We start from the raw sequence: 12,640 nt of genomic DNA on the forward strand, positions 1-12,640 counted from the left end.
GAAAGAAGACAAAGAAAAATGCTCAAGTACAGCATGCTTCCAAACTTAATTAAAAGCGTATATAACTGAAATGGTCTTTCAGCAAATGCACTGTTGTGATTCTATGGTAAATGATGGAGGAAGAAGTATTTGAAAATACCTTTATATGTCTATATTTAGCCAGAGGTTTTTCACGTTTCTTTGTAAGCTCGTCTGATATATTTTATCCTAGATTACCTCACTGTTCCCAAGAAATCCCTTTTGGTAATATTGATAACCCAATATATGACAGATTTTGGTCATTATTATTTCATTTAGTGGTCATATGTATAGACCAAGAGGGAATCTGAATATCGATTCACTGAATGGCAAGTAACAGTGATTTATGAGTCAAGGTTTCAACACAGTGAGCCAAACACAGTAGAGATTACATTTTGTGCCACCATTGATTTTGTTTCATATTTCACTGCACAATGATTAGGCCATGGTCTCACAGATGTTGACATTGGAACCATATTCTTCTGTAAGCATAAAATATGCCACTAATATATACCTAGTGCACTGTGTATATATCTGTGTGCCTCCAGCTTCTGATTTATAAAAAATGATAAATATTTTTCAGTTACTTTTGGAAGAGTTGGTATTTTTTCTAGTGACATCAAAGATTTTTGACAGAATTAAAAAACAAACAAACAAAAAAACCACCTGACTTTGCTGCCCACAGAAGCTTCTTCTTGAAACTTGAATGGTATCATTTCTATTGAATACAGACTGCATGCACTGATCTTCAGTACAGCGGGTAGAAACCAGGGTGCTTTAAAATGGATGCTATCACAGGGCCTTCATTAACCTGTTTGATGATATTCCTTGGCAGATGCCTAGAGAAGTCTTTGATGCGGTAGTTTTAGCGGGCTGGTGCTACCAAACCGAGATGTGTAGACACATGCGCATGAATGCAAGGCAGCTGCAGCGTATTGGGGCTGAACAACCTGTTTACCCTAGTTACAGCCTAGGTAAAAAATGCTGCATTCTTGTTCATGCTCAGCCATAACTTGATTTGGGGAGTTAGCAGCTCACGTATGTATTGCTGGTGGCTGGCTGCTGGTGTTGTGGGCTGGCTGCTGGTCTTGTGGGGCCATTTCACCTCACCATGTCACTATGAAAGGCTCAGGTGAGCCTGGTGGGCTGCTGGGCCTATGGGCAGAGTGGTTCAGGTGCCCCACAGCCACGGCAGTTGGCGGGAGGAGCGCCGCGTGGCTGAGCAGGTATGGGCCTGCCAAGAGCAGCCCTGGGCCAGATCCAGTCTCATTTGTTTTTTTTTTGCCTGCTTCCACTTCAAACAAATGCTCTGCTGTGAAAAACACTTAGGGTGGGGCTGGGTGGAGGGGGGTAGAGGAAGTATGGGCTTTGTAGGGCCTTGTCAAGACTGCCAGCAAACAATTCACTGTCTTACAAGAATTCAGTGTCCTTGGTTAATACCAGCCTTCTATTTTATCTTTTTTTTCCGAGGGAAATAAATGATATATTTTAATATAAATAAATTATTTTTGAGTATTTCTCTTTTGTGAGGAGTTTGGGAAGCCTTTGAATTTTCTTCAGCTCTTATGATTGCTGCTTTCAGTTTGTCATATGGCTCTCCCTGTGTTTTTTATAGCTATTCATTATTTTCTTGTTTATTTTTGATGTTCATAAAGTCTGTCCTACGTAGGTTTGAAAATGAGAGCTATTTGTTTTGTGGTTTAATGAAGAGAATGGCAAGCAGCTTCAGACTGTGCCTCTGGTGTCCAAAGCGATCAGCATATTTAAGATGCTCAGCATGACACTCAGATATTACAGCTGATAACGGTTGTAATTGACTTACAACATCTCTTTCCCTCCCCCATTCTTCGGATGCTTGGGATTTATCTCTGAGACCCCAGGAAGATTTAGCGACACAGAGAGCAGCGGTGTTAAAAAGGTTTTACCTTAGTCGTTTGAGTCAAGGTGGTCTGATTGAGCGGTGCGATGTCAATTCAAATGAAATACCGGAAATTTGTAATGAGGATTGAGTGACACTCCCACCCCCCTCCGATTCAGAGTATTTAGCAAAGGCAAAAAGAGAAATTCAGCCTTGGCAAAAGGAGAGTGCCTGGAGCCAAAAAAAGCCATTCTTATTAGCACTAGCAAAGGTTTACTTTGCTGGCTTATTGAATGAAAACTCCCTAGAGTGTCCAGGCTTTATCCTGTGTTAACAAGATGGGGCAAAGCTGCCTTGTTGGGAGTGGAGCTCGGGTAACATGTCTGTAAAACACGAGTGAGGCCAAGCCCGACTGGATGAGAAAGGAAAATCTTCATCTCTTCCTCTTAAATCCTATTTATTTTCTCTGTGAATGATTGAGGTAGACCACTGAGCTGCCGTGTACTGATGGACTGAAGTGTAATGTTGCACTGTTGAAGTCGTGTCAGCGCACTGTCTGGTGTCGTGTCTTGCATAGGTAGGTCTTGCATTTTGAATAATCTACTGTTCTCATTAGCTGGGAACCCAGAGCAGTAGGGATGGGTATTTTTGTGGCCACTCTAAATTTAGGGTACACGTGTTTATTGCGTGCTATTTCAGGCTTTCCTCCGGCATGGAGATGTCATTTCAGAGCACAAGGCAGATGAATGCACAGAAATTGCATTTTTGTTTTAAGATTGGATGACCTTGCTCAAGTCTTGTTCTTACTGTGTTACACCCTTCCCTGAGACAGCATTCCTTGCCTGCAGCTTGGAAAGAGATATTTTGGGTTAGAAATCCACTATTCAAGGTGTTAATTGACAGGGACTGTTAAATACAGAAAAGAAGAAAAGACTTTGTGGTGCATTTTTAGTATTGGATTGCTTTTAATGGAAAATAAGTCTTTGTTAATCAATTTTAGATAGAACAGAGTTGGCCTTTCTTTTCTTCTCGCAATATGTGACTTAATTGGAACGGATCAGGCATTGATTATTTATCATAGCTACTAGAAGGATGCTAACTAAATCAGTATAGGGTCTTGCTTGCCTTTTTTTTTTTTGGTTTTGTTTTGTTTTGTTTTGTTTTTGTTTGTTTTGTTTTCTCCAAGATTTCACAACTTTGAAAATTTTGTGCAACTTTGAAAATTTTATGCAATGTGATACTGTGGCATCAATGCAAAATTATTAAAGTTATTCTAAAGTTGACTTACATTAATAACTGTATTGAGGATTTGGGAATAACTCGTATTGAATGCATATGTTAAGATATGTTAAATGTTGCAAACTAGAGCTGGATCTTGTTGCAAGTATGTATAATACCAATCATAAACAATATTGGTCTCATTCTAGTATTTTACTAGTGTAGCTTAGAAGCTTTTACTAATCACACTGCAGTAATTGAATTCTTATGTTACAGATTATAGAAAATTTAACTTTTTTTTTTTTAAATTTGGAAAGCCTTATGGTGGGAAGGCACGTGGACGCATGATTTCTCAGGAGACTATGTAGTCTATTATATCGTATGAATATATATCTACTCACCCATGCCTCCTCATCTCCCCCCTTTCCTCTGCAGAGTGCCTCAGATATATTACAGAATTACTTAGTTTCATAAACTGGGTTATGAAAGGCAGTGGGGGTGCTGCATGTGTGGCAAGGTAGGTCAGGCAGGATTTATAAAGAGCACTGCCTGGGATCCACTCGTTCCTTGGCATGTACAGGCTGCATGGCCATGGCACGAGTTCCTTACCTTGCTCTGCACCACTGTCAGTAAAACCAGTCTGGTTTTTATTTGTGTAATACAGATGTTAAAGCATAACTATGTTGCAAGTGCTTCACAGTGTTTCAAAGATCATTTGGAAAATTAAGTGCTAGATTGTGAAATACGTTGCTGTTAGTCTGAAAGGCTTTCAGCTAAAGGAAAACATTCTTGCTTAGCTAGAAAGATCTCTGCTTTCCTGTCTGGCTTAATTGCCTGAAAAGCTTGGAACTGGAGGGGAGAGGCAGCTCTTGAGCATGCTGTGTCAGTTGTCCGGAAGCTCTTAAAAGACCCTTTTTTGGCTTTTGAAAATAAAACCTTGGGAAGGTTAAACACAGTAGAGTTGGAAAGAAGCAGTCCTTTAGAGGTCCTTCTCTTCTAAGATGAAAGTATTTCAAGGAGCATGCTTGGAGCAGCTTTCTCTTATCTCTGGGGTGCTCTTGAGCAGTGTTGCGGGGAGGGACATGGTCAGCGGTGGCACGTATTCTGCAGCTGCTCTTCCATCTGTAATAAGTTTTAGAAGTACCGAGGAACAAGGAAGCAAAGTAAGGTACTAAGATGCTGGGGACTTGGAGCACAGCCTATGAATACAGTATTAAGAGATGCCCAGTACCTTTGTGGGGTGCAGGTTTGAACATCAACATTTCCATTACTGATCTAGTCTCCTTGAACAGCACATATGCAAAGGAACTTAACAAGGTGAGCCGCTCTGTTTCCAGTAGAGTTTTTTTTTTTTTGTTGTTTTTCTACGAGAGACTGCAGTATGGCCCAGAGGTAGGGATTTAAGTTACAACTGAAATTTTCTGGGCAGCTTTTATTGCACTCTGAAATTCAAGCAACCTTTTGCTCTGGGGAATCTCTCTCTGCTCCACCCACATGCCCAAACAGTCAGCTATCCAGAGAAAAGGTTTATTAAGGTCCGAGGGGAAATAAGTTATTTGTGCAGGATAGCCACTTGCTGTTGTCTACTTTTTGTGTTTACGAAGAAGTAACTTAATATGGCTTTTCCTGGTCCTGCTTGTTTGGTTTGGGATTTGTTGTTAGATTCCACTGACAGTCTCCATATCTCTGACAGATGCATGGTCAGGAAGACACGAGTGACGGCAGTGTCTGGAGTCAAAGTGTGCTTTGGCTCCAGTTTATGTCTGGGTACCTTTTTCAGGATTAGCTTTTGTTTTGTTGATGAATAGTTGGTTCAGAATAGTAGCATTAATTTGTTTGAAGCCGCATAGAGCTTCTCAAGTGTATATGTTGCTTTAAAAATTGATCACTGTGAAGCTGTTGATTTTTATTGAGAAGAGAAGAAAGAAGCAAAACTAAAAGCCATAGCATCAGTTTTCAAACATTGCATATTTTTTTCTTGCCTTATTAGAAAAAATGTGTCATTGATAATCTGGTAGATGTTGGTTAGCTTATTTTGAATTCTTTTTGCAGCAGCACACTGAGTTAAATTTTATGTCTGTAGGCTACAGCAATCTAGAGAGAAAAATACATTGCACACAAAGTACTTAAATTTGTCCTAAAATAATTTCCATTTATTCTTAGTTGAATAGTTTCTGCTGGTTTTGGTATCATAAAAACATCAGTATTCTTTCACAAACATTTCTTATTAAAATAGGTAAGTCAGTTTACAAGGTCAGAATCCCTTATTTAAAAATCAGCAATAACAACTACAGAAAAGTGTTTGCCATGAATTATTTTGCAGCTATTTCCCAGAGAGATGCTAGGTATCTCTGAAGGTGCTCTGACTGTTTTTGTTTTTACTACAATGTCCCCCTACTCCTCCCAGATTTAAAAAAAATAAAAAGGGGGGGGGGGCAATGAGATTAGGGATACTAATACACAGGTATGTCACTGTCCACTTGAAGGTGAAGGAAGATGTTAAATCTGGGTATGCAGCAATATGTTATGGAAAAAGCAATAAAAATTAAGTCTCAGAAAGTCAAAATTCTCTGGACAGACTGGGAGTAATCAGGAGCCAGACTTAATTTCACTTTTAGTTATTATAGTTCCTCATCTATTTTCTTGGATTATTCTGATTGCTTACTGAAATTATGCTGATTAGTCTGTGGTGTCTGAAATAGTTTTATGATTTTTCATTTGCTACAGCTGAAAAATAATCTAAACACTTCCTCAGCTTTTAGCTGAACTATATCCATATTTTTTTATTTTTATATAATATATATTAATTTTATATATTTTATTTTATTTTTATATCCTAGTGGCAGTTTTTGCTGCTTTACTCAGCAGGAGCTCCTTTGCAATTGTAATCTCTCCTGAATGCAGTACATCTTTTGTGGACTTTGATATAAATATATATGTTGCAAAATGTGCTCAGACCAGTGTTAAAGATACAGAGATACAGTATGACTCCCTCTCATGACTGCTACTGTAGCAGCTGGTGTATCACCATCTAAATTGAGGGCACATCTTTTACCTCCAGGCATGTAAGGCTGTGCCAGAGAGAGCCACCCTGTAGCTGGCCTGCCCTGGTGCACTCTGCTTGCTATTGCATGTCGTTTCTTCAGACATGTGCAGATAAAAGCACCTGTGATTGAAGAGCACCTGTCTGTAGTTGGAAATTAGAAAAAGGGATTGTTTTTATGTATAAATAAACATAAAATCAGTTGCCCTCAGATGGCAGTTCCCTTTCATTTCCCCACATATGAAATCACAAGCACGCTTGTGTTCTGCGAGGAGGATCCCCACACTGAAGTGGCATGGCTCCCGTTACAGGGGAGCCAAGTAAAGAAGCGTGCTTGGCTATTTAATAATCCCTATTCTGCCACAGTCATATTGCCTTCATTCAGAGCCAGAGAAACTGTACTGCAGTGTTTTCTGTTAATTCCATCTTTCCCTCCTTGCCGGAAAAAAGTCAGCGCCAATCTTGTTGCTGTCTGTGTGCTCAGGGAAAAAAATATTATCATTGATTAATATTAACATTCACTAATATAAAAGGAGTTAGCACTTATTTCTTGTTAAAATGATCTGTAGTTCATAGTATTTCTTTGCCTGGGATTGTGTGCTTTTCATCCTTTCCAATTCTCTTTGGCAAAAGGGTAAAAATATTTTTATATCCCTAAACATGCTCCAGTACTCATAAGACTTGTAAGTGGCTCTTGGATCCTGACAGTTACATTTTTACTAAGCGCTGGCATAGACATTGCTGTATGTTTATAAACTAATGTTAACTTCAGATATTTTAGAAATACATCTGCACATAAAAACGCAGTCCTGTTCATCAGTTTTAGAGAGACCAAGCCAACATGGCACCAGACTCAGCTCTTTGGAGCTGTAATTGCTGCTACGTTCAGAGTTGTTCTTCAGGAGTTGTTTTGTGTATCTGTAATACACAGAGCCATCTTTGCACTTAAAAATCATTTATACTTTTATACTGATGTTCATTTTTGGCTTCCCAAATTCTAATAGTCTGAGTTGATATAACCTAGCACAGAGATGAGGATGTTCATAGTTGCTGGGCTGGCTGGTGCAAGAATGGAGCCACTGGCTAAGGGGAGCTCTCTGCTGCCAAATCTTCTCTCACAGGAACTGTACTATTTCTGTAATTTTATTTTTCAAATGCAAATTATGGTTTTAAGATTTTTTTCCATTGGTACTTAGTTTACAGGAGCAGTGAAGTTAGATTTGTTTCTGATTGAGAAATACTTGTCAGAAGCAGTAGAGTATCGTTCGTTACTTCTCTCTGAAGGTGTTTATTACATATAAATGTATCAGACTATAAAGTCACAAAGAGACTTCCTAGCCAAAAAGATAATTTTGTCAGCAAAGTTGTTGTTACTACTTCTTCTCTGAGGCTGCTGACCTGTGTGTGTTACAACAGGGAAGCCCAGAGGTGTGGCAGGGAGAAGACCTGCAGTGTTACTGCTGGGTGGTGTTGCTTTGCTGCCTCCAGCCCTTGCATGGTTTGAATCACTAAGACACAAGGTATGGCCCTAGACTTAATTTTATTGTGTTTTTTCTTTCTTTTTTTTTTTTTTTTTTGAGGTAGAGAAATGTAGGCAGTGTCAGATTTGGGAGAATGGGAAAAGCTTCACCTAAGCATCTGCAAATACAATTTCTTAAATCCAGGGAAAATTCTTTTTTTTTTTTTTGTTCCACATGTCTTAGTGCACGTACATCAATAACATTCTTACTTTCAACTTTAACATGTACTGTTATTTGGCATTCTGTTTAATGATCACTGACCTTCAGAGATTAGATCCCACAAACCTGCCAAATTCTTAGCTACAGTACAGGTGTACCGTCAGTTTTTATTAAAATGTTCTATCTTCAAGTCAAGTAAAATTTGGTGTTCCAAATTATTGGTGTTCAGCTATTGATGAACATTTTTTTCCCCTTTTTCTTTCAAACTCTCTCCTTCTGCAGGTATGAAGATGAATAATGCAGACCACTGTTTTCGATGATGCTGGGCTTTTATAACTGGATTCATTAAGGAATACAAAGAAAATTCTTACAGGGATCAATAATGGTGTCTTCTGGTTGCAGAATGCAAAGTTTTTGGTTCCTGCTCACTATCAGCTTCCTACAGTGTACTGAAGGTAAGCTTTAGTTTACTTGTTTACTTTTTACTTGAGTTTGCAAATGAGATGAATGATCTGTATAATTAATTTCTGTTAGACTACTTGAAGCTTCAGGATGTCAAACTAAGAGTATCTGTGTCAGGTTCTAGGTTTAATTTACAAGATTAAAATTGTTATGTTTTTTTTTTTTTTTTAAGAAAAAATATACTTTGTGGTTTTGATACAGTATGGTATGTTGAAACTGGAAAGTTCAGGCAACTGAAACAGTATTAATACCCTTGACTGGTAAGTTCCTTATTTTTGGACTCTTCTATTTATTATTTTCCTGTTCTCATTGTGCAGCCATTTAGAAGCAATGTGTACCATGTTAAATGTGATATAAAATTTCTAAACAGTGCAAATGAAATACCTGTTTTGCTTTTCTAATTTGGCTGGCTGAAAATAAAATGACAATCACTTCATTAAGATTAGAACTATGCACATTAAATTTCAGGAAATAAAACTCAAAGTGCATACAGAAATAGCATCTACTTTAAAAAAATTTCTTTTAAAAAAGGGGAAAAATACTTCACTGCTATTGAATATAGTGATTAAAATAGCTCTTAAATTAAGGAGATAAGGAATAAAAAAGCTTTTTAAAGAAAACTTGTATAATCTATCTTTCTTTCCTCATAAAATCTATCTCCATAGCTGTTCTTGTAGACTTAGTAATAAGTCTTGTACTTAGTAATAGACAAAGCAACACGAACGAATGATCAGGAAAGCATAGTTTGTGAATTTATAATTACAAATATTTGTAACTTGAGGCTATTCCTGTTTATAATCATTTTATTTGACTAGATTACAGGTAGAAATACTGATTTGGTAATAAAATAGTACTTCCGTGTCTTCTTACATTTTTCAGTAATTGGTGTATAAAATATAGGCTTCTTCAGTGCATCTGTCATGTAATCTCACCATCTTTTAAAGCAGATACATACCTTACACTGTCAAAATTCTTTGAATTTAAAGCTGGATTTTTAGAGGAAAAAAAAGCAAAGCTGCTGTGTCTCCCCCTCTCTTCTTTCCCAAATCTATATAAACATAAAAGATCTAGTCCCTAAAAATGGTAAAAACAAAGATTAAAAATATAAGTATTGTATAAGGGGTTCCACATTTACTGTATAATTTCCTAGATTCTATTCTGGACTAAGACTTGGGTTGTGACAGACAAGCTATGCTAAAATAGATTGTTCATTCATATATATATGAGAATGAATGAATAATATGAACATACACATAGAACAGAGACTATATACTAAGAGACTTCCTGAAGGCTTCTGAACATTGGAAAGTCTTATTTCATTTAAATAGCTTTCACATTTAATTTCTCCTCTCTCCCATCTTTTTTCTTAAACATTGCAAGGATGCTATTAGAAAACTGCCTTGCCAAGGCGCGCTGCAGCTCTTGCATGGTTTCATTAGTGATGGTGATTCCGATTTGGTAGCTGCTGCACTGCTTGTTGTCTGTCAAGGCTGCAGTCTTCAGTAAAATCTCTGTTTTATATGAAAAGTCCCATCAGCTGGAAGGTAAACTGTTTTTCAGCCTCTTTGACAGATAAGGAAGATAACTGTATATTAAGAGAACAGAATAGTTAATTTTACAAAAGGCTAGTTAAGTAGGTAACCTGTGATAATATAAAATGCACTTAACACTGCAAAAGTGGTTGCACTAGGGTGTAGGAAATAGAGGTAACTATTTATGTTTTAAAATGCTGAGGTTGTTATTTGCTATTGTAGTTGTTTAAAATCCCTATATGTAGTACATTTAAATAAATTCAGCAGAGTACTTGCAGTTTAATACTATGTGTTGGTTGAAGACATTTGAAAACAGAAAGGAAAAGCAGATTAACAACTTATTTTCTCTATTTTGGCTACAGTAGCAAACAGCATGTTACAAATAGTATTATATCAGATGAGTCTGGAAAGGAAAAAGTCAACTGAGAACTTCTGCAGATTGATTTTTTTTTTTTTTTCCATTTGCAGAAAGCTAATTTTCATTGTCATCTGTAATATTTCAAGTTCATTTTGTTCTGTCCCTGTTTTTCTTGCTTTCAGTAGCCAGTAGCAATCTTTTGATGCTTCAGTTGTGAATTTACTTTTTTTAAGTCTGTACAAGAGCTGCTTTTTCAGCTAAAAGAAACAGGAAAGGAAATTGGGAGCAGATAACAGAATCATACCAAATTAATTGTAAATTCTTAAAATAAATGAAATATTGTGGCTCTGTATACTAGAAATGAATATTAATATAGAGTTGGCTTCCAGCCACAGAAGCAAAATGAATACCGCATTATTACACTTTCTCACAAGATTACATTGCCTTCTGCTTCAGTAATAAGAGATGCCAAGTGTAACGTGCTTTAGTAGCACTTCATGCCTGGAAGTATGAACATGAACAAAGGTTAAAATAAGAGCATCAAACTTTCCTTAGAAATAAGGAAATCTTTAACTCTCTCACTTGGAATTTATTTTATTTTTTTTATAGAAATCTTATGTGCATATGCAGGTTGTTGCAGTCGGGGGGGGGGATAAAACCTGGCTGAATTCCCTGCTGTTACATTTTAATGTTGCAGTACATTTAAAAAGAGAGGGTAAAAAAAGAAAAGACTCTGGGTGTGGACCAGTGATTCATTTATTCAGATAATGAAACGTTTTCCAATCAAGATAAAGACTTCATTACTCTCATGGTGTCTTGACTTTAACTCACCAGCGTATTATTAAGCATATACAGTTATATGAAGGCTACAATTTTATTTTAGTGTCACCTGCCTGATTGGGAATCATATTTTCAGTTAGTTTTTTTGCTTTTTTTTTTTTTCTTTCTTTCGTTCTCTGGAAAGAGCAGTCTAGGTGGGGTTGCTTTTGAAGCAGTCCATACCTTCAGGTAAAATGAACCTGGAACTGATGAGTGCTGGCAGCTGGGAGGAGAACAGCACTGAGTTATTAGATACTGCTGGTACATTGATCAACAACAGGTCAATATTCTTGTGTAGAGGCTTGAAAAACATTATTACCATCAACAGCAAGCATTGCAGCCCTAAATAAGGAAAAGATGAGAAGCATGAAACAGAGGATGAAAAGCTGAAGTTATGACCTTGAATATTAATGTTCATTCAGAAGATTCCTTTCTTTTCCTTTTTCTAGTATGTTTTGCTATAGGTCTGTCTTTAAAAGAATGGTTTTTATTACAAAGGACAGATTGAAAGAGCAGCATTGGCAAATAGTTCGAATCAGAGATGGACAGGTTGTTGTGTAAAGGCTGGCCTCGTATCCTGGCTGACTGCCTGGGGAAACAAGGGCCTTCACTGAGGCTGCACCAGGGTCCATATCTGGGAGGTCTGTGCCATCCCGCAGCTATCCCTTTCAGTCAGATTTCTCTTTATGTATCTGTTTCTTTAGAACTGCAGGAAAGGAATTACTTTTGACACCACCTCTGTCATTTTTTTTTCTCCCTCCTGATTAGGTGAAATCATCCAACACGTTAAAAATTATCTGAGAAAATACAGAAAGGCAGAGAGAGTGGGATCACACATGCCTTGTTTCCATAGCAAAGCAGGGTAAAAAGCTTATTATACATATTATTGGTTTCTCTTCAAGCAAGTTAGGACAGATACACTAATATGCATATGAAAAATAGATGTCAGAGCTAAACATTCTGATTAAGATTTGTTTTTGGGGGCAGTACAAATTTAGCTATTTTAAGCTTTACTTGCTTACATAGTCCAACTTTTCTGCTAGATTTATATATATATATATAATTGTCTTTGTGAAGCACAGGCACTTGGGAAGCACAGAAGTAACTTTCTTTGCTTATGTTTTATGTTAATCAAGGTTAAATATCCTTCTAATTCAGTTTATTATGAATTATTATCTGTGCTTTGTCCAAAGGAAGAAGCATCATGCTTTCATTATCTGTTTAATGCTGTTTTCTTAAACTACGGTAATGTTGTTTAAAAAAAAAACAACAGCCTGTTTATGCCTTTGAATGTACATTTTAATTAACATTACTCTGAGGATAATAATTCCTGTAAATTCCATTTATGCCAGCCAAGGAGCTAAGTGTTAAACTGGAAACAGTTTTGAGTGCATGTTTGGTGCTAGTGCATTCACTGAAGAGGATACATACTAAATGCAGATAGCATACATTGGGCCACTACAAAGGTGACTGTATCACTTCAGATCTTCAGCTCCCTATGAAGGCACTCTGACTCAGTGTGTTGAGTCCCATACATAAGTCCCAGGTAGAAGCACCTCTATTCTCACACACATTTATTTCTCACACACATTTATTATTAGGACTTTGTCCAGTGTAAAAATTCAAATCTTCTGCCCTGGGCTTAAGAAGAAA

The 12,640-nt window shown here is 37.2% G+C and overlaps 1 protein-coding gene across 20 annotated transcripts in view; it reads left to right on the top strand.

Annotated features, from left to right (window-relative positions):
- The window catches only part of ADGRL2 (adhesion G protein-coupled receptor L2), a 391,171-nt gene that overhangs the window by 255,136 nt on the left and 123,395 nt on the right, over positions 1–12,640 (top strand). For all 20 annotated transcript variants that reach the window (XM_068691088.1, XM_068691086.1, XM_068691095.1 and 17 more), the window contains one exon: positions 8,099–8,271. In XM_068691088.1, coding sequence (XP_068547189.1) covers positions 8,199–8,271 — 73 coding nt within the window. In that variant the 5' untranslated portion in view covers positions 8,099–8,198. The remainder of the gene's footprint in view (positions 1–8,098; positions 8,272–12,640) is intronic.

This window comes from Anas acuta, chromosome 8, assembly GCF_963932015.1.
Source record: "Anas acuta chromosome 8, bAnaAcu1.1, whole genome shotgun sequence".
Taxonomy (NCBI): domain Eukaryota; kingdom Metazoa; phylum Chordata; class Aves; order Anseriformes; family Anatidae; genus Anas; species Anas acuta.